The sequence below is a fragment of the Lampris incognitus genome, chromosome 8, assembly GCF_029633865.1.
Source record: "Lampris incognitus isolate fLamInc1 chromosome 8, fLamInc1.hap2, whole genome shotgun sequence".
Lineage (NCBI taxonomy): Eukaryota > Metazoa > Chordata > Actinopteri > Lampriformes > Lampridae > Lampris > Lampris incognitus.
Window position 1 is genome coordinate 894615 of NC_079218.1, and position 22513 is coordinate 917127.

At 45.4% G+C, this 22513-nt stretch overlaps 1 protein-coding gene across 1 annotated transcript in view; it reads left to right on the top strand.

Moving 5' to 3' along the window:
* cblb (Cbl proto-oncogene B, E3 ubiquitin protein ligase) overlaps positions 1–22513 on the top strand; it is a 182187-nt gene that overhangs the window by 144036 nt on the left and 15638 nt on the right. Inside the window, exons 13-14 of the mRNA XM_056285166.1 lie at positions 17357–17445; positions 21721–21784. Of these exons, the coding sequence (XP_056141141.1) occupies positions 17357–17445; positions 21721–21784 (153 nt within the window). The remainder of the gene's footprint in view (positions 1–17356; positions 17446–21720; positions 21785–22513) is intronic.

Genomic DNA, 22513 nt, shown 5'->3' on the forward strand with positions numbered 1-22513 from the left:
CGGTGTTGCGCATTAAAGGGGTGTAGTCCATAAACACAGTGAGATATGCATAGACCTCCTTTTTTGCACGAGAGAGCAGAGACAAAGTATTCCAACGCTAAAAGATGCATGTTTGTTATGGGTTTTAGGTCATAGATATGCAGTGGGGATATTTTCATTGAGTAAGGCATTGCCAGAAATGAAAAGGCAACAACAACAACAAAAAAAGAGCCCTGTTTGCTTTCTTTCATCATGCCAATGAAACAAGTGGCAGTTATGGCAGAAATTGAAAAGACTTGTTTGCCATTCTCTTACCAAAGGCAATAGAAACTTAAACCATCAATTACCCAATCATTTAGTTTTAAAACAAATTAGAATGATAGTCTGCGCTAAATGATTTATTTATTTATTGTTTGTTTGATTGATCCCCTTCTCAATTGTACCCGGCCAATTACCCCACTCTTCCGAGCAGTCCCGGTCTCTGCTCCACCCCCTCTGCTGATCCGGGGAGGGCTGCAGACTACCACATGCCTCCTCCCATACATGTGGAGTCACCAGCCACTTCTTTTCACCTGACAGTGAGGAGTTTCACCAGGGGGATGTAGCACATGGGAGGATCACGCTATTCCCCCCAGTTCCCCCTCCCTCCCTCCCGAACAGGCACCCCGACCGACCAGAGGAGGCGCTAGTGCAGTGACTAGGACACATAACCACATCCAGCTTCCCACCTGCAAACATGGCCAATTGTGTCTGTAGGGATGCCCAACCAACCCGGAGGTAACTCAGGGATTCGAACCTGTGAGCCCCGTGTTGGGAGGCAACAGAATAGACCGCCACACCACCGGGACTCCCTTTGTGCTAAATGATTTAATGTCACCTGCCTGATAAGACTTGTCAGTGCTTGGTTTCACTTGAACATTCAATTCACCAAGTGAAGCCATTTGGGACAGTCCCAACAAAGCACTGAAGAAAAGAGAATAATGCCAAGTATCTGCATATTTTATGCACTGCGTTACTTTGCTCCCTCTCATTTAAAAACATAGCATGCTCACACACAAGCACAGACACACCTACACACACACACACACACACACACATACACACACATATACACACACAGCCAACCACTCACTGTCTCTCCAGGGGGCTGGTATTTTACATTTGGATCAGAAACTGCCCGTGGTGAGTGCAGCATAGTCGCTAATATCTGGTAATCTATTTGCATAGCCATTATTAGCTTCCTTAAAGAGCAACGATAGCATCAAAGTAGGGTGTTGTCATTCCTCAAAACACTCACAGAGGACAACTTTACAAAACACTTCACAGAGGAGACACTTTACAGAACACTTCACAGAGGAGACACTTTACAAAACACTTCACAGAGGAGACACTTCACAGAGGACACACTTTACAGAGGAGACACTTTACAGAACACTTCACAGAGGAGACACTTCACAGAGGAGACACTTCACAGAGGACACACTTTACAGAGGACACACTTTACAGAACACTTCACAGAGGAGACACTTTACAGAACACTTCACAGAGGAGACACTTCACAGAGGACACACTTTACAGAACACTTCACAGAGGAGACACTTTACAAAACACTTCACGGAGGAGACACTTCACAGAGGAGACACTTTACAGAGGACACACTTTACAGAGGAGACAATTCACAGAGGAGACACTTTACAAAACACTTCACAGAGGACACACTTTACAGAGGACACACTTTACAGAGGAGACACTTCACAGAGGAGACACTTTACAAAACACTTCACAGAGGAGACACTTTACAGAACACTTCACAGAGGAGACACTTTACAGAACGCTTCACAGAGGAGACACTTTACAGAACACTTCACAGAGGAGACACTTTACAAAACACTTCACAGAGGAGACACTTTACAGAGTACTTCACAGAGGAGACACTTTACAAAACACTTCACAGAGGAGACACTTTACAATACACTTCACAGAGGAGACACTTCACAGAACACTTCACAGAGGAGACACTTTACAAAACACTTCACAGAGGAGACACTTTACAGAACACTTCACAGAGGAGACACTTTACAAAACACTTCACAGAGGAGACACTTTACAAAACACTTCACAGAGGAGACACTTTACAGAGGAGACACTTTACAAAACACTTCACAGAGGAAACACTTTACAAAACACTTCACAGAGGAGACACTTTACAGAGGAGACACTTTACAAAACACTTCACAGAGGAGACACTTTACAAAACACTTCACAGAGGAGACACTTCACAGAGGAGACACTTTACAAAACACTTCACAGAAGAGACACTTTACAAAAGAGCTCACAGAGGAGACACTTTACAAAACACTTCACAGAAGAGACACTTTACAGGACACTTCACAGAGGAGACACTTTACAGAACACTTCACAGAGGAGACACTTTACAGAAAGCTTCACAGAGGAGACACTTTACAGAACACTTCACAGAGGAGACACTTTACAAAACACTTCACAGAGGAGACACTTTACAAAACACTTCACAGAGGAGACACTTTACAAAACACTTCACAGAGGAGACACTTCACAGAGGAGACACTTTACAAAACACTTCACAGAGGAGACACTTCACAGAACACTTCACAGAGGAGACACTTTACACAACACTTCACAGAGGAGACACTTTACAAAACACCTCACAGAGGAGACACTTCACAGAGGAGACACTTTACAAAACACTTCACAGAGGAGACACTTCACAGAGGAGACACTTTACAAAACACTTCACAGAGGAGACACTTTACAGAACACTTCACAGAGGAGACACTTCACAGAGGAGACACTTTTCAAAACACTTCACAGAGGAGACACTTTACAAAACACTTCAAAGAGGAGACACTTTACAGAACACTTCTCTGTGAAGTGTTTTGTAAAGTGTCTCCTCTGTGAAGTGTTCTGTAAAGTGTGTCCTCTTTGAAGTGTTTTGTAAAGTGTCTCCTCTGTGAAGTGTTTTGAAAAGTGTCTCCTCTGTGAAGTGTCTCCACAGAGGAGACACTTTACAAAACACTTCACAGAGGAGACACTTTACAGAACACTTCACAGAGGAGACACTTTAGAGAACACTTCACAGAGGAGACACTTTACAGAACACTTCACAGAGGAGACACTTTACAGAGGAGACACTTTACAGAACACTTCACAGAGGAGACACTTTACAGAGGAGACACTTTACAAAACACTTCACAGAGGAGACACTTCACAAAACACTTCACAGAGGAGACACTTTACAGAACACTTCACAGAGGAGACACTTTACAGAACACTTCACAGAGGAGACACTTTACAGAGGACACACTTTACAGAACACTTCACAGAGGAGACACTTCACAGAGGAGACACTTTACAGAACACTTCACAGAGGAGACACTTTACAAAACACTTTACAGAGGACACACTTTACAGAACACTTCACAGAGGAGACACTTTACAGAACCCTTCACAGAGGAGACACTTCACAGAACACTTCACAGAGGAGACACTTTACAGAACACTTCACAGAGGAGACACTTCACAGAGGAGACACTTTACAAAACACTTCACAGAGGAGACACTTTACAGAACACTTCACAGAGGAGACACTTTACAAAACACTTCACAGAGGAGACACTTTACAGAACACTTCACAGAGGAGACACTTTACAAAACACTTCACAGAGGACAGACTTTACAGAACACTTCACAGAGGAGACACTTTACAAAAGACTTCACAGAGGAGACACTTTACAGAGGACACACTTTACAGAGGACTACCTTTACAGAACACTTCACAGTGGAGACACTTTACAAAACACTTCACAGAGGAGACACTTTACAGAACACTTCACAGAGGACACACTTTACAGAGGACACACTTTACAGAACACTTCACAGAGGAGACACTTTACAAAACACTTCACAGAGGACACACTTTACAAAACACTTCACAGAGGAGACACTTTACAAAACACTTCACAGAGGACACACTTTACAGAACACTTCACAGAGGAGATACTTTACAAAACACTTCACAGAGGAGACACCTCGCAGAGGAGACACTTTACAAAACACTTCACAGAGGAGACACTTCACAGAGGACACACTTTACAGAACACTTCACAGAGGAGACACTTTACAAAACACTTTACAGAGGACACACTTTACAGAACACTTCACAGAGGAGACACTTCACAGAGGAGACACTTTAGAGAACACTTCACAGAGGAGACACTTTACAGAACACTTCACAGAGGAGACACTTTACAGAGGACACACTTTACAGAACACTTCACAGAGGAGACACTTTACAGAGGAGACACTTTACAAAACACTTCACAGAGGAGACACTTCACAAAACACTTCACAGAGGAGACACTTTACAGAACACTTCACAGAGGAGACACTTTACAGAACACTTCACAGAGGAGACACTTTACAGAGGACACACTTTACAGAACACTTCACAGAGGAGACACTTCACAGGGGAGACACTTTACAGAACACTTCACAGAGGAGACACTTTACAAAACACTTTACAGAAGACACACTTTACAGAACACTTCACAGAGGAGACACTTTACAGAACCCTTCACAGAGGAGACACTTCACAGAACACTTCACAGAGGAGACACTTTACAGAACACTTCACAGAGGAGACACTTCACAGAGGAGACACTTTACAAAACACTTCAGAGAGGAGACACTTTACAGAACACTTCACAGAGGAGACACTTTACAAAACACTTCACAGAGGACAGACTTTACAGAACACTTCACAGAGGAGACACTTTACAAAACACTTCACAGAGGAGACACTTTACAGAGGACACACTTTACAGAGGACTACCTTTACAGAACACTTCACAGAGGAGACACTTTACAAAACACTTCACAGAGGAGACACTTTACAGAACACTTCACAGAGGACACACTTTACAGAGGACACACTTTACAGAACACTTCACAGAGGAGACACTTTACAAAACACTTCACAGAGAACACACTTTACAAAACACTTCACAGAGGAGACACTTTACAAAACACTTCACAGAGGACACACTTTACAGAACACTTCACAGAGGAGATACTTTACAAAACACTTCACAGAGGAGACACTTCGCAGAGGACACACTTTACAAAACACTTCACAGAGGAGACACTTCACAGAGGACACACTTTACAGAACACTTCACAGAGGAGACACTTTACAAAACACTTTACAGAGGACACACTTTACAGAACACTTCACAGAGGAGACACTTGACAAAACACTTCACAGAGGAGACACTTCACAGAGGAGACACTTTACAGAACACTTCACAGAGGAGACACTTTACAGAACACTTCACAGAGGACACACTTTACAGAACACTTTACAGAGGACACACTTTACAGAACACTTCACAGAGGACACACTTTACAGAACACTTCACAGAGGAGACACTTTACAAAACACTTCACAGAGGAGACACTTTACAAAACACTTCACAGAGGACACACTTTACAGAACACTTCACAGAGGAGATACTTTACAAAACACTTCACAGAGGAGACACTTCGCAGAGGAGACACTTTACAAAACACTTCACAGAGGAGACACTTCACAGAGGACACACTTTACAGAACACTTCACAGAGGAGACACTTTACAAAACACTTTACAGAGGACACACTTTACAGAACACTTCACAGAGGAGACACTTTACAAAACACTTCACAGAGGAGACACTTCACAGAGGAGACACTTTACAGAGGAGACACTTTACAAAACACTTCACAGAGGAGACACTTTACAGAACCCTTCACAGAGGAGACACTTCACAGAACACTTCACAGAGGAGACACTTTACAAAACACTTCACAGAGGAGACACTTTACAGAACACTTCACAGAGGAGACACTTTACAGAACACTTCACAGAGGAGACACTTTACAGAGGACACACTTTACAGAACACTTCACAGAGGAGACACTTCACAGAGGAGACACTTTACAGAACACTTCACAGAGGAGACACTTTACAAAACACTTTACAGAGGACACACTTTACAGAACACTTCACAGAGGAGACACTTTACAGAACACTTCACAGAGGAGACACTTCACAGAACACTTCACAGAGGAGACACTTTACAGAACACTTCACAGAGGAGACACTTCACAGAGGAGACACTTTACAAAACACTTCACAGAGGAGACACTTTACAGAACACTTCACAGAGGAGACACTTTACAAAACACTTCACAGAGGAGACACTTTACAGAACACTTCACAGAGGAGACACTTTACAAAACACTTCACAGAGGACAGACTTTACAGAACACTTCACAGAGGAGACACTTTACAAAAGACTTCACAGAGGAGACACTTTACAGAGGACACACTTTACAGAGGACTACCTTTACAGAACACTTCACAGTGGAGACACTTTACAAAACACTTCACAGAGGAGACACTTTACAGAACACTTCACAGAGGACACACTTTACAGAGGACACACTTTACAGAACACTTCACAGAGGAGACACTTTACAAAACACTTCACAGAGGACACACTTTACAAAACACTTCACAGAGGAGACACTTTACAAAACACTTCACAGAGGACACACTTTACAGAACACTTCACAGAGGAGATACTTTACAAAACACTTCACAGAGGAGACACCTCGCAGAGGAGACACTTTACAAAACACTTCACAGAGGAGACACTTCACAGAGGACACACTTTACAGAACACTTCACAGAGGAGACACTTTACAAAACACTTTACAGAGGACACACTTTACAGAACACTTCACAGAGGAGACACTTCACAGAGGAGACACTTTAGAGAACACTTCACAGAGGAGACACTTTACAGAACACTTCACAGAGGAGACACTTTACAGAGGAGACACTTTACAGAACACTTCACAGAGGAGACACTTTACAGAGGAGACACTTTACAAAACACTTCACAGAGGAGACACTTCACAAAACACTTCACAGAGGAGACACTTTACAGAACACTTCACAGAGGAGACACTTTACAGAACACTTCACAGAGGAGACACTTTACAGAGGACACACTTTACAGAACACTTCACAGAGGAGACACTTCACAGGGGAGACACTTTACAGAACACTTCACAGAGGAGACACTTTACAAAACACTTTACAGAAGACACACTTTACAGAACACTTCACAGAGGAGACACTTTACAGAACCCTTCACAGAGGAGACACTTCACAGAACACTTCACAGAGGAGACACTTTACAGAACACTTCACAGAGGAGACACTTCACAGAGGAGACACTTTACAAAACACTTCAGAGAGGAGACACTTTACAGAACACTTCACAGAGGAGACACTTTACAAAACACTTCACAGAGGACAGACTTTACAGAACACTTCACAGAGGAGACACTTTACAAAACACTTCACAGAGGAGACACTTTACAGAGGACACACTTTACAGAGGACTACCTTTACAGAACACTTCACAGAGGAGACACTTTACAAAACACTTCACAGAGGAGACACTTTACAGAACACTTCACAGAGGACACACTTTACAGAGGACACACTTTACAGAACACTTCACAGAGGAGACACTTTACAAAACACTTCACAGAGGACACACTTTACAAAACACTTCACAGAGGAGACACTTTACAAAACACTTCACAGAGGACACACTTTACAGAACACTTCACAGAGGAGATACTTTACAAAACACTTCACAGAGGAGACACTTCGCAGAGGACACACTTTACAAAACACTTCACAGAGGAGACACTTCACAGAGGACACACTTTACAGAACACTTCACAGAGGAGACACTTTACAAAACACTTTACAGAGGACACACTTTACAGAACACTTCACAGAGGAGACACTTGACAAAACACTTCACAGAGGAGACACTTCACAGAGGAGACACTTTACAGAACACTTCACAGAGGAGACACTTTACAGAACACTTCACAGAGGACACACTTTACAGAACACTTTACAGAGGACACACTTTACAGAACACTTCACAGAGGAGACACTTTACAGAACACTTCACAGAGGACACACTTTACAGAACACTTCACAGAGGAGACACTTTACAGAACACTTCACAGAGGACACACTTTACAGAACACCTCACAGAGAAGATACTTTACAAAACACTTCACAGAGGAGACACTTTACAGAACACTTCACAGAGGAGAAACTTCACAGAGGAGACACTTTACAAAACACTTCACACAGGAGACACTTTAAAAAACACTTCACAGAGGAGACACTTTACAGAACACTTCACAGAGGAGATACTTTTCAAAACACTTCACAAAGGAGACACTTTTCAAAACACTTCACAGAGGAGACACTTTACAAAACACTTCACAGAGGAGACACTTTACAGAACACTTCACAGAGGAGACACTTTAGAGAACACTTCACAGAGGAGACACTTTACAGAACACTTCAGAGAGGAGACACTTTACAGAGGACACACTTTACAGAACACTTCACAGAGGAGACACTTCACAGAGGAGACACTTTACAGAACACTTCACAGAGGAGACACTTTAGAGAACACTTCACAGAGGAGACACTTTACAGAACACTTCACAGAGGAGACACTTTACAGAGGACACACTTTACAGAACACTTCACAGAGGAGACACTTCACAGAGGAGACACTTTACAGAACACTTCACAGAGGAGACACTTTACAAAACACTTCACAGAGGACAAACTTTACAGAACACTTCACAGAGGAGACACTTTACAGAACCCTTCACAGAGGAGACACTTCACAGAACACTTCACAGAGGAGACACTTTACAAAACACTTCACAGAGGAGACACTTTACAGAACACTTCACAGAGGAGACACTTTACAAAACACTTCACAGAGGACACACTTTACAGAACACTTCACAGAGGAGACACTTTACAAAACACTTCACAGAGGAGACACTTTACAGAGGACACACTTTACAGAGGACACACTTTACAGAACACTTCACAGAGGAGACACTTTACAAAACACTTCACAGAGGAGACACTTTACAGAACACTTCACAGATGACACACTTTACAGAGGACACACTTTACAGAACACTTCACAGAGGAGACACTTTACAAAACACTTCACAGAGGACACACTTTACAAAACACTTCACAGAGGAGACACTTTACAAAACACTTCACAGAGGACACACTTTACAGAACACTTCACAGAGGAGATACTTTACAAAACACTTCACAGAGGAGACACTTCGCAGAGGAGACACTTTACAAAACACTTCACAGAGGAGACACTTCACAGAGGACACACTTTACAGAACACTTCACAGAGGAGACACTTTACAAAACACTTTACAGAGGACACACTTTACAGAACACTTCACAGAGGAGACACTTTACAAAACACTTCACAGAGGAGACACTTCACAGAGGAGACACTTTACAGAGGAGACACTTTACAAAACACTTCACAGAGGAGACACTTTACAGAACCCTTCACAGAGGAGACACTTCACAGAACACTTCACAGAGGAGACACTTTACAAAACACTTCACAGAGGAGACACTTTACAGAACACTTCAAAGAGGAGACACTTCACAGAGGAGACACTTTACAAAACACTTCACAGAGGAGACACTTTACAGGACACTTCACAGAGGAGACACTTCACAGAGGAGACACTTTACAGAACACTTCACAGAGGACACACTTTACAGAACACTTTACAGAGGACACACTTTACAGAACACTTCACAGAGGACACACTTTACAGAACACTTCACAGAGGACACACTTTACAGAACACTTCACAGAGGAGACACTTCACAGAGGAGACACTTTACAAAACACTTCACAGAGGAGACACTTTACAGAACACTTCACAGAGGAGAAACTTCACAGAGGAGACACTTTTCAAAACACTACACAGAGGAGACACTTTACAGAACACTTCACAGAGGAGACACTTTTCAAAACACTTCACAAAGGAGACACTTTTCAAAACACTTCACAGAGGAGACACTTTACAAAACACTTAACAGAGGACACACTTTACGAAACACTTCACAGAGGAGACACTTTACAGAACACTTCACAGAGGAGACACTTTTCAAAACACTTCACAGAGGAGACACTTTTCAAAACACTTCACAGAGGAGACACTTTACAAAACACTTCACAGAGGAGACACTTTACAAAACACTTCACAGAGGAGACACTTTACAAAACACTTCACAGAGGACAAACTTTACAGAACACTTCACAGAGGAGACACTTTACAGAACCCTTCACAGAGGAGACACTTCACAGAACACTTCACAGAGGAGACACTTTACAAAACACTTCACAGAGGAGACACTTTACAGAACACTTCACAGAGGAGACACTTTACAAAACACTTCACAGAGGACACACTTTACAGAACACTTCACAGAGGAGACACTTTACAAAACACTTCACAGAGGAGACACTTTACAGAGGACACACTTTACAGAGGACACACTTTACAGAACACTTCACAGAGGAGACACTTTACAAAACACTTCACAGAGGAGACACTTTACAGAACACTTCACAGATGACACACTTTACAGAGGACACACTTTACAGAACACTTCACAGAGGAGACACTTTACAAAACACTTCACAGAGGACACACTTTACAAAACACTTCACAGAGGAGACACTTTACAAAACACTTCACAGAGGACACACTTTACAGAACACTTCACAGAGGAGATACTTTACAAAACACTTCACAGAGGAGACACTTCGCAGAGGAGACACTTTACAAAACACTTCACAGAGGAGACACTTCACAGAGGACACACTTTACAGAACACTTCACAGAGGAGACACTTTACAAAACACTTTACAGAGGACACACTTTACAGAACACTTCACAGAGGAGACACTTTACAAAACACTTCACAGAGGAGACACTTCACAGAGGAGACACTTTACAGAGGAGACACTTTACAAAACACTTCACAGAGGAGACACTTTACAGAACCCTTCACAGAGGAGACACTTCACAGAACACTTCACAGAGGAGACACTTTACAAAACACTTCACAGAGGAGACACTTTACAGAACACTTCAAAGAGGAGACACTTCACAGAGGAGACACTTTACAAAACACTTCACAGAGGAGACACTTTACAGGACACTTCACAGAGGAGACACTTCACAGAGGAGACACTTTACAGAACACTTCACAGAGGACACACTTTACAGAACACTTTACAGAGGACACACTTTACAGAACACTTCACAGAGGACACACTTTACAGAACACTTCACAGAGGACACACTTTACAGAACACTTCACAGAGGAGACACTTCACAGAGGAGACACTTTACAAAACACTTCACAGAGGAGACACTTTACAGAACACTTCACAGAGGAGAAACTTCACAGAGGAGACACTTTTCAAAACACTACACAGAGGAGACACTTTACAGAACACTTCACAGAGGAGACACTTTTCAAAACACTTCACAAAGGAGACACTTTTCAAAACACTTCACAGAGGAGACACTTTACAAAACACTTAACAGAGGACACACTTTACGAAACACTTCACAGAGGAGACACTTTACAGAACACTTCACAGAGGAGACACTTTTCAAAACACTTCACAGAGGAGACACTTTTCAAAACACTTCACAGAGGAGACACTTTACAAAACACTTCACAGAGGAGACACTTTACAAAACACTTCACAGAGGAGACACTTCACAGAGGACACACTTTACAAAACACTTCACAGAGGAGACACTTCACAGAGGACACACTTTACAGAACACTTCACAGAGGAGACACTTTACAAAACACTTTACAGAGGACACACTTTACAGAACACTTCACAGAGGAGACACTTTACAAAACACTTCACAGAGGAGACACTTCACAGAGGAGACACTTTACAGAACACTTCACAGAGGAGACACTTCACAGAGGAGACACTTTACAGAACACTTCACAGAGGACACACTTTACAGAACACTTTACAGAGGACACACTTTACAGAACACTTCACAGAGGAGACACTTTACAAAACACTTCACAGAGGAGACACTTTACAGAACACTTCACAGAGGAGACACTTTACAAAACACTTCACAGAGGAGACACTTTACAAAACACTTCACAGAGGAGACACTTTACAAAACACTTCACAGAGGAGACACTTTACAGAACACTTCACAGAGGAGACACTTTACAAAAGAGTTCACAGAGGAGACACTTTACAGAGGAGACACTTTACAGAACACTTCACAGAGGAGACACTTTACAAAACACTTCACAGAGGAGACACTTTACAAAACACTTCACAGAGGAGACACTTTACAAAAGAGTTCACAGAGGAGACACTTTACAGAACACTTTACAGAGGAGACACTTTACAAAACACTTCACAGAGGAGACACTTTACAGAAAACTTCACAGAGGAGACACTTTACAAAACACTTCACAGAGGAGACACTTTACAAAACACTTCACAGAGGAGACACTTTACAGAACACTTCACAGAGGAGACACTTTACAAAAAACTTCACAGAGGACACACTTTACAGAACACTTCACATAGGAGACACTTTACAAAACACTTCACAGAGGACACACTTTACAAAACAGGAAAAATGTCTCACACTCTTCCAGTTAAAGTCAGATCTATTTGTTTAAAGGAGGATTTAGTTTGAACCTTTTGCATCATCTGGTAAGAATAGTACACAGTGATATTTCCCATTACATCTGTATCATGCACTATGTCTACCACTTTAGATATTTATAAAAAAAAAGAATGGTTGACTGGTTTGCATCTAAAATCTAGAAGGGGACTCTGTATTTAACCTCACTGAGGTTTGCTGAATGCTGGGTAATCTTGTAATCGGTGCTTCTTTCGGCCCTGTGAATAAAAATTAATGTTAATCTCTTTCTGAGAAGCCCCCCCCACCACACTTTACTGCAGTCCCTCCCAGCTCGGCCGTCAGCTGGCAGCCTGGCGCTCCCGACACGCTGCTGGTTATGCCATGGATTTAAACTCAGTTGTTACGCAGTCTAAATGCTCATCTCAGTGTATTCTAGGTTGTAACGTGTCTCAGTGGTGAGAGAACCCATCCTGATCTCAAAACAAGACAGGTTCCAGGCCCTTTCTATACAAGAACCGTTTTTTTGTTTGGTTTTTTTTTTTTTGCACATCAGGTGTCCTTGAAAAAGACAGCTGACATTCTCATTTAGACAAGCCATGTTTCACATAAGCATTGAAAAGTAACATTAATAATGCGCTGTAGCATCCGGGTAGCGTAGCATTGTATTCCGTTGCCTACCAACATGGAGATCGCCGGTTTGAATCCCCATGTTACCTCCGGCTTGGTCGGGCATCTCTACAGACACAATTGGCCGTGTCTGCAGGTGGAAAGCGGGATGTGGGTATATGTCCTGGTCTCTGCACTAGCGCTTCCTCTGGTCGGCCGGGGCGCCTGTTCAGGGGGGAGGGGGAACTGGGGGGAATATTGTGATCCTCCCACGTGCTACGTCCCCCTGGTGAAACTCCTCACTGTCAGGTGAAAAGAAGCAGCTGGTGACTCCACATGTATCAGAGGAGGCATGTGCTAGTCTGCAGCCCTCCCCAGATCAGCAGAGGGGGTGGAGCAGAGACCGGGATGGCTTGGAAGAGTGGGGTAATTTGCCGGATACAATTGCGGAGAAAAAGGGGGGGGAAAATCCAAAAAATAAATAAATAAAATAATGTGCTGTAAATGTAAAAATTCTAAAGGTGCCATGTGTAAAAAAAAATAATCCCACCAACACGTTAGCTGTGGTGGTGGATGCTGCAGCTCATCACACCAACACGTTAGCTGTGGTGGTGGATGCTGCAGCTCTTCACACCAACACGTTAGCTGTGGTGGTGGATCCTGCAGCTCTTCACACCAACACGTTAGCTGTGGTGGTGGATGCTGCAGCTCATCACACCAACACGTTAGCTGTGGTGGTGGATGCTGCAGCTCTTCACACCAACACGTTAGCTGTGGTGGTGGATGCTGCAGCTCATCACACCAACACATTAGCTGTGGTGGTGGATGCTGCAGCTCTTCACACCAACACGTTAGCTGTGGTGGTGGATGCTGCAGCTCTTCACACCAACACGTTAGCTGTGGTGGTGGATGCTGCAGTTCTTCACACCAACACGTTAGCTGTGGTGGTGGATGCTGCAGCTCTTCACACCAACACGTTAGCTGTGGTGGTGGATGCTGCAGCTCTTCACACCAACACGTTAGCTGTGGTGGTGGATTCTGCAGCTCTTCACACCAACACGTTAGCTGTGGTGGTGGATGCTGCAGTTCTTCACACCAACACGTTAGCTGTGGTGGTGGATGCTGCAGCTCTTCACACCAACACGTTATCTGTGGTGGTGGATGCTGCAGCTCTTCACACCAACATGTTAGCTGTGGTGGTGGATGCTGCAGGTCTTCACACCAACACGTTAGCTGTGGTGGTGGATGCTCCAGCTCTTCACACCAACACGTTAACTGTGGTGGTGGATGCTCCAGCTCTTCACACCAACACGTTAGCTGTGGTGGTGGATGCTCCAGCTCTTCACACCAACATGTTAACTGTGGTGGTGGATGCTGCAGCTCTTCACACCAACACGTTAGCTGTGGTGGTGGATGCTTCAGCTGTTCACACCGACACGTTAGCTGTGGTGGTTGGTGCTGCAGTTCTTCACACTAGCATGTTATCTGTGGTGATGGATGTTGCAGCTCTTCACACCAACACGTTAGCTGTGATGATGGATGTTGCAGCTCTTCACACCAACACGTTAGCTGTGGTGGTGGATGCTGCAGCTCTTCACACCAACACGTTAGCTGTGATGATGGATGTTGCAGCTCTTCACACCAACACGTTAGCTGTGGTGGTGGATGCTGCAGCTCTTCACACCAACACGTTAGCTGTGGTGGTGGTGGATGCTGCAGCTCTTCACACCAACACGTTAACTGTGATGGTGGATGCTGCAGCTCTTCACACCAACACGTTAGCTGTGGTGGTGATGGATGCTTCAGCTCTTCACACCAACGAGTTAACTGTGGTGGTGTGTGCTTCAGCTCTTCACACCAACACGTTAGCTGTGGTGATGGATGCTCCAGCTCTTCACACCAACACGTTAGCTGTGGTGATGGATGCTGCAGTTCTTCACACCAACACGTTAGCTGTGGCGGTGGATGCTGCAGCTCTTCACACCAACACGTTAGCTGTGGTGATGGATGCTGCAGTTCTTCACACCAACACGTTAGCTGTGGTGATGGATGCTCCAGCTCTTCACACCAACACGTTAGCTGTGGTGGTGGATGCTGCAGCTCTTCACACCAACACGTTAGCTGTGGTGATGGATGCTGCAGCTCTTCACACCAACACGTTAGCTGTGGTGGTGGATGCTGCAGCTCTTCACACCAACACGTTAGCTGTGGTGATGGATGCTCCAGCTCTTCACACCAACACGTTAGCTGTGGTGATGGATGCTGCAGTTCTTCACACCAACACGTTAGCTGTGGCGATGGATGCTCCAGCTCTTCACACCAACACGTTAGCTGTGGCGGTGGATGCTGCAGCTCTTCACACCAACACGTTAGCTGTGGTGATGGATGCTCCAGCTCTTCACACCAACACGTTAGCTGTGGTGATGGATGCTGCAGTTCTTCACACCAACACGTTAGCTGTGGCGATGGATGCTCCAGCTCTTCACACCAACACGTTAGCTGTGGCGGTGGATGCTGCAGCTCTTCACACCAACACGTTAGCTGTGGTGATGGATGCTCCAGCTCTTCACACCAACACGTTAGCTGTGGTGATGGATGCTGCAGTTCTTCACACCAACACGTTAGCTGTGGTGATGGATGCTCCAGCTCTTCACACCAACACGTTAGCTGTGGTGGTGGATGCTGCAGCTCTTCACACCAACACGTTAGCTGTGGTGATGGATGCTCCAGCTCTTCACACCAACACGTTAGCTGTGGTGGTGGATGCTGCAGCTCATCACACCAACACGTTAGCTGTGGTGATGGATGCTGCAGTTCTTCACACCAACACGTTAGCTGTGGTGATGGATGCTCCAGCTCTTCACACCAACACGTTAGCTGTGGTGATGGATGCTGCAGTTCTTCACACCAACACGTTAGCTGTGGTGATGGATGCTCCAGCTCTTCACACCAACACGTTAGCTGTGGTGGTGGATGCTGCAGCTCTTCACACCAACACGTTAGCTGTGGTGATGGATGCTCCAGCTCTTCACACCAACACGTTAGCTGTGGTGGTGGATGCTGCAGCTCATCACACCAACACGTTAGCTGTGGTGATGGATGCTGCAGTTCTTCACACCAACACGTTAGCTGTGGTGATGGATGCTCCAGCTCTTCACACCAACACGTTAGCTGTGGTGATGGATGCTGCAGTTCTTCACACCAACACGTTAGCTGTGGTGATGGATGCTCCAGCTCTTCACACCAACACGTTAGCTGTGGTGGTGGATGCTCCAGCTCTTCACACCAACACGTTAGCTGTGGTGATGGATGCTGCAGCTCTTCACACCAACACGTTAGCTGTGGTGATGGATGCTCCAGCTCTTCACACCAACACGTTAGCTGTGGTGATGGATGCTCCAGCTCTTCACACCAACACGTTAGCTGTGGTGATGGATGCTGCAGTTCTTCACACCAACACGTTAGCTGTGGTGATGGATGCTCCAGCTCTTCACACCAACACGTTAGCTGTGGTGGTGGATGCTCCAGCTCTTCACACCAACACGTTAGCTGTGGTGATGGATGCTGCAGCTCTTCACACCAACACGTTAGCTGTGGTGATGGATGCTGCAGCTCTTCACACCAACACGTTAGCTGTGGTGATGGATGCTGCAGCTTTTACTTAAAATGAATCAAATACAGAGGAATACAGTCTGAATGCCATCGCATGGAAATCCGCCTCCCTGTGGTTTACTGACTTACATAGACTCTCCTGTCCTCCTCTTCCCTGGCGGACGTTACTGAGGAACGCCGTAGTGCTCCTGGATGCACAATATTATGAATATTATCATCACAATATTATGAATATTATTACCACAATATTATGAATATTATTATCACAATATTATGAATATTATTATCATCACAGCTGTCGCTTCCATTTATCGAATGAAACTGACACCAGCTCTCTCACTAATGCTTCCATGTGCTTTTCTTTTCTCTCTGTTTTATGTGTGTGTGTGTGTGTGTGTGTGTGTGTGTGTGTGTGTGTGTGTGTGTGTGTGTGTGTGTGTGCGTGTGTGTGCGCGTGTGCGCGCGCGCAGGCCCTCTCCAATGGTCAAGTCAGTGATGATTATGATATCCTTCCATCACGGCACTCTCCACCTCAGCCCACCCTTGTTAACAGCCACAAGTGAGTACCCCTCACCCCCTACACACACACACACACACACACACACACACACACACACACACACACACACTTGCTTGCTGGTTGTCCATCGTGTCCGATGATGACCATTTTCTTCTATTTGTCAGTCCTTTGGTGGCTGAGTAGTCCAATCCTGGATGCACAGTTGTGGTTGCATATTGGGCATGTAAAAGTGGTGCTGGGGGGGGGGGGAGTAGCTTTGCGAGCATGTCTCTTCACATGTTTTGCTACACAGTGTTGTGTGCGCTGGTTTTCCATATACTTCACTCACTCTGAGAATTGAGAGCGCCAGGTGATGCGGCAGGAGGCAAGTTCCTCCAAAGAAGAGGGGTTGATCTGGCATCTTTTCAGTGTGGTCTTTGAACCGCTTCTTCTCCCCACCAGCAGTGCATTGGCCAAGGTGTAGTTGGCCGTAGAGGACTTTACGTGGGAGTTGTTCGCTGGGCATGCGAATAACATGCCCAAGCCACCTGAGTTGATGGTGGTTTAGGGTAGACTCCACGCTGCAGCTGCCTGCCCGCTCCAACACCTCTGTGTGTGGCTCTCTGTCCTCCCAAGTAATGCCGAGGATCCTCTGGAGACATCTCATGTGGAAGCCCTCCAGGCTTCTGAGATGGTGCTGTAGATGGTCCATGCCTCACATCCATAGAGTAGTGTGGAGATACACACTGCTCTGTAAACAAGCACCTTGGTGTGGAGACTGAGGTTGCTGTTTTGGAAAACCCTTCTCCTTAGACGACCAAAAGATGTTGAGGCTTGTTTGAGGCGGTGCTGAATCTTATTGTCCATTGTGCAGGTGTCAGATAGCATGCTTCCCAAATATTTGAAGGCAGGAACAGGGACCAGTTGTTGCCCTTCTGCTGTGAAGGTTGTTGAGTGGCTTGGGAAGCCGACAGTCATCTGACAGATTACCTCTGTCTTGTGGGTGTTGATAATCAGTCCTATTCTCCTGTATGCAGTTACAACTGCCGACAGAGTGTTTTGTAGGACTTCTGGTGTGTGGGCTACCAGGGCACAACCGTCGGCATACTGTAACTCAATAATGTTCTCAGAGGTCAACTTGGTGGTTGCCTGAAACCTCCTGATGTTGAATAGGTTACCATCGAGCCTGAAGTCAGTGGTGACTCCAGCCTGCTTCTCCATCCTCCTTCGTAACAGTGTTGTAACAGAGACTAAGAAGATATTCAACAGGACTGGGGCTAGCACACAACCTTGTCTGACTCCAGTCTGCACACCAAAGGGCTCAGAACTGTAGTTCTCCACTGCCACTCGGCCCATCATTCCTGAGCGAAACTGTTCAAGGATGGTGAGAAACTTGGGTGGACATCCAAATTTCTTCAGGACTTGCCACAACAGGGCCTGATTAACTGTATCAAATGCCTTTGAGAGGTCTATGAATGCTATGTATAGATCCTTGTGCTGTTCTCGGCATTTCTCCTGGAGCTGACATGTGACAAAGATCATGTCAACGGTCCCTCTATCCTTTCGGAAGCTGCATTGTGACTTTGGTATGACCCGTTCGGCTATTGCAAGTGTTAGTCTGCGACGCATGATCTTGGCTAGGACGTTTCCAGCAATGGCCAGTAGTGAAATACCCCTACTGTTGGAGCAGATGGATTTGTCTCCTTTGTTTTTATAAATGGTCACAATGTTGGCATCTTTCCACTGTTGGGGGACACACTCGCGACTCCATACCTCAAGGATATAGAGATACAGTGTCCTCGTACAGAGGTAGCCTCCTTCCTTGAGGATTTCAGCTGGAACGTTATCAGGTCCAGGGTTTTTGTTGTTTTTCAGGGTCTTGACTGCATGTAGGATTTCTTTGAAAGATGGGAGGTCTAGGTCTTGCAAGGTAGGCTGTTCAGGGAGCTCTGCCAGTACAGTTGAGTCCGCTGGGGTGGGCTGGTTGAGCAGGGTGTTAAAATGCTCGGCCCACCGCTCCACTAACAGGGCCTGATCCTTGATGAGAGTTGTTCCATCAGCAGACCTAACGGGTGCTAGGCTGCAGTTTCTGGGGCCATAGATGGCCATGCATGTCATTCCTGTTTGCATGAGCCTGGATTTCATTGGTTTTAAAAATCCACCACTCATTTTGCAGATTCCACAGAGTTGCTTGGGCCTCAGAGCGGAGGTCTTGCCATTTTTTCTTGAGAGGTTGGGATAGTGGGTTGGTGAGGGCGGCTCTGTGTGCCTTATCCATGGTGTCCAGGAGGGTGCAGATCGTTCCGGTATTGTCATCAAACCAGTCCTGATGTTTCTTGGTTTGAAGCCAATGGATTGGGCTGCATTGTCAAAGAGGTTTGTGCTCAGAGAGGTCCACTTCTCATCCATCCCAGACTGAGTTAATCAGCTGTTCAATGTCAACTAAGTTGTCGGCTAGAGAACAATGGAAGGTGTTTTGGGTGTCGCTGTTAGAGAGTCTGGCGCAGTGGGGTGGTTTCTTTTTTGGCCCAACTTGGCGTCTCAAGGGTCGGACGTGTACTCTGACTTTTGTCAGGATCATGCGGTGGTCTGTCCAGCAGTCTGCTCCTCGCATAGCTCTTGTAAGGAGCACATCTTTAAGATCAGCCCTCCTCACGATAACATAATCAAGCAGGCGCCAGTGTTTGGATCTGGTATGCATCCAGGATGCCTTGTATTTATTCTTTTGTTGGAAAATGGTGTTTGTGATGGTGAGGTCATGTTCCGAGCACAGACTAAGAAGTCTTACGCCATTGGGGTTGACTTTTCCAATGTCATGGGCGCCGATCACTCCATTCCAATTTTGCATATTCTTCTCAACTCGTGCATTAAAATCACCAAGCAAAATGACTTTGTCGCTCCTTGGGATGTTGATGAGTATATCATTGAGGGCCTGGTAGAAGCGTTCTTCCTCTTCATCATGGGATGGTAAAGTTGGAGCGTAGGCACTTATCAAGGTGATGTATCAGCATTTTGCGAGAGGTATGCAGAGAGTCATCAGCCGTTCACTAATGCTCACTGGTGTTTCTTCGAGTTTGGGTAAGAGACTGTTCTTGATTGCAAAACCAACTCCATGGATGTGTTGACCTCCTAGGGGGTATCCTTTCCAACAGAATGGATAGCCCTCTCCTACTTCGTTGAGTGAGCCCCCTTCAAGGAGCCTGGTCTGACTGAGTGCCGTCACATCCATACAATGGCGCTTCAGCTTGCTGGCAATAAGTGCTGTTCTCTGTTGAGGTCTGTCTGTACCATGGCTGACATCCAGGAGCGTTCTTATGTTTCATGCTGCAATTCTTAGTGGTATAGTGTGTGTTTTTCGACCGCATAGTGGAATGGCCCAGCAGGTGCGGTTTCCTGCCCAGGCACAGTGTTGAGTGGGCAATTTTTGGGCTACCTTTTCTAGGCCGTTCCCCAAATGGGGTGAGCAGTGCGGTCCCTAAATAGGGCTGCTCAGATGCACAGGGGTCTACCAGAAACGGCTGCCACTCAATCCCAGCTGCTATCGACCGTTGCCCTGTGCCGCTGGCATGCAGAGTTCCAACTAAGAGCTCCCAGCTCATTCAGACCTGCTCCCGTCACTGGATACTCCATCGCCGCCAGACTTTGTGAGGTTGGGGACTCAGGTAGCAGAAGAAGATACGTGGGCAGAGATGGTTTTTAAAGTGGCATGGGGGGTGCGCTTCTCCCAACGCCACATGACTTGATTGTAGAAGAGATGGTCCCGAGGGCAAGGGGGATCCCTAGATGACTGGCAACTCCAGGAGGCTGCCGAAAATCCAGTTTTTCAGAAACCGCCTTGAAGCGTGCCGCCACAGCTTGCTTTTCTGTTGGGGAAAGCTCCCCTAGCCTTATGTCTCCCCACACTCACCCACAAGGCAGTGGGGCAGATGTTGATAGGTGCCAGGGCATGTCCACCAGGGTGGGCCTGCACACCATATCCCTGGGGCCCACTGCTGCTCCGAGATCCCCTGCCAAGTTAGCCTGGGGCCACAAGACCCCAGTTACCATGTGTGGCCACGGGGAGGCCTGGCAGGAATCTTGGTGAAGGAGAGGCTATGTACTGGCAAGGGGAAAGCTCACATGCTAGGATGCGTCCCTATTCGGCACAAAGGCTAGCCTACACACACACACACACACATAAAGACAAAGTAGGTGATTGAGCAAAACGTTGTCTTAAGTCACCTGAAAAACATGTTAGATGAGCTTTTTGTCAGTTTAGATTGTTTGGAATTGTGTGTTCATGTCCTCTTTACAGATGTAAGCACATTGAATTGTGTGTTCACGTCCTCTTTACAGATGTAAGCACATTGAATTCAGGTGCTGCGTCTGCACGTGTTTCTCTGTTCTCTACATCTTTGTGGTAGCTCATGTTTGGATTTACTTAGATCACTTTCATTGTAACAGATTAAAAATTTTTTTCGTTGTATAATAATAATAATGCTTTCCATCCAGCTATACTAACATGTGTGGCTTGATGGATGTGAGAGAGAGAGAGAGAGAGAGTTTCCATCCAGCTATACTAACATGTGTGGCTTGATGGATGTGAGAGAGAGAGAGAGAGAGAGAGAGAGAGAGAGAGAGAGAGAGAGAGTTTCCATCCAGCTATACTAACATGTGTGGCTTGATGGATGTGTGAGAGAGAGAGAGAGAGAGAGAGAGAGAGAGAGAGAGTTTCCATCCAGCTATATCAACATGTGTGGCTTGATGGATGTGAGAGAGAGAGTTTCCATCAGCTATATTAACATGTGTGGCTAATGGATGTGAGAGAGAGAGTTTCCATCCAGCTATATTAACATGTGTGGCTTGATGGATGTGAGAGAGAGAGTTTCCATCAGCTATATTAACATGTGTGGCTTGATGGATGTGAGAGAGAGAGAGAGAGAGAGAGAGAGAGAGAGAGAGTTTCCATCCAGCTATACTAACATGTGTGGCTTGATGGATGTGTGTGAGAGAGAGAGAGAGAGAGAGAGAGAGAGAGAGAGTTTCCATCCAGCTATATCAACATGTGTGGCTTGATGGATGTGAGAGAGAGAGTTTCCATCAGCTATATTAACATGTGTGGCTAATGGATGTGAGAGAGAGAGTTTCC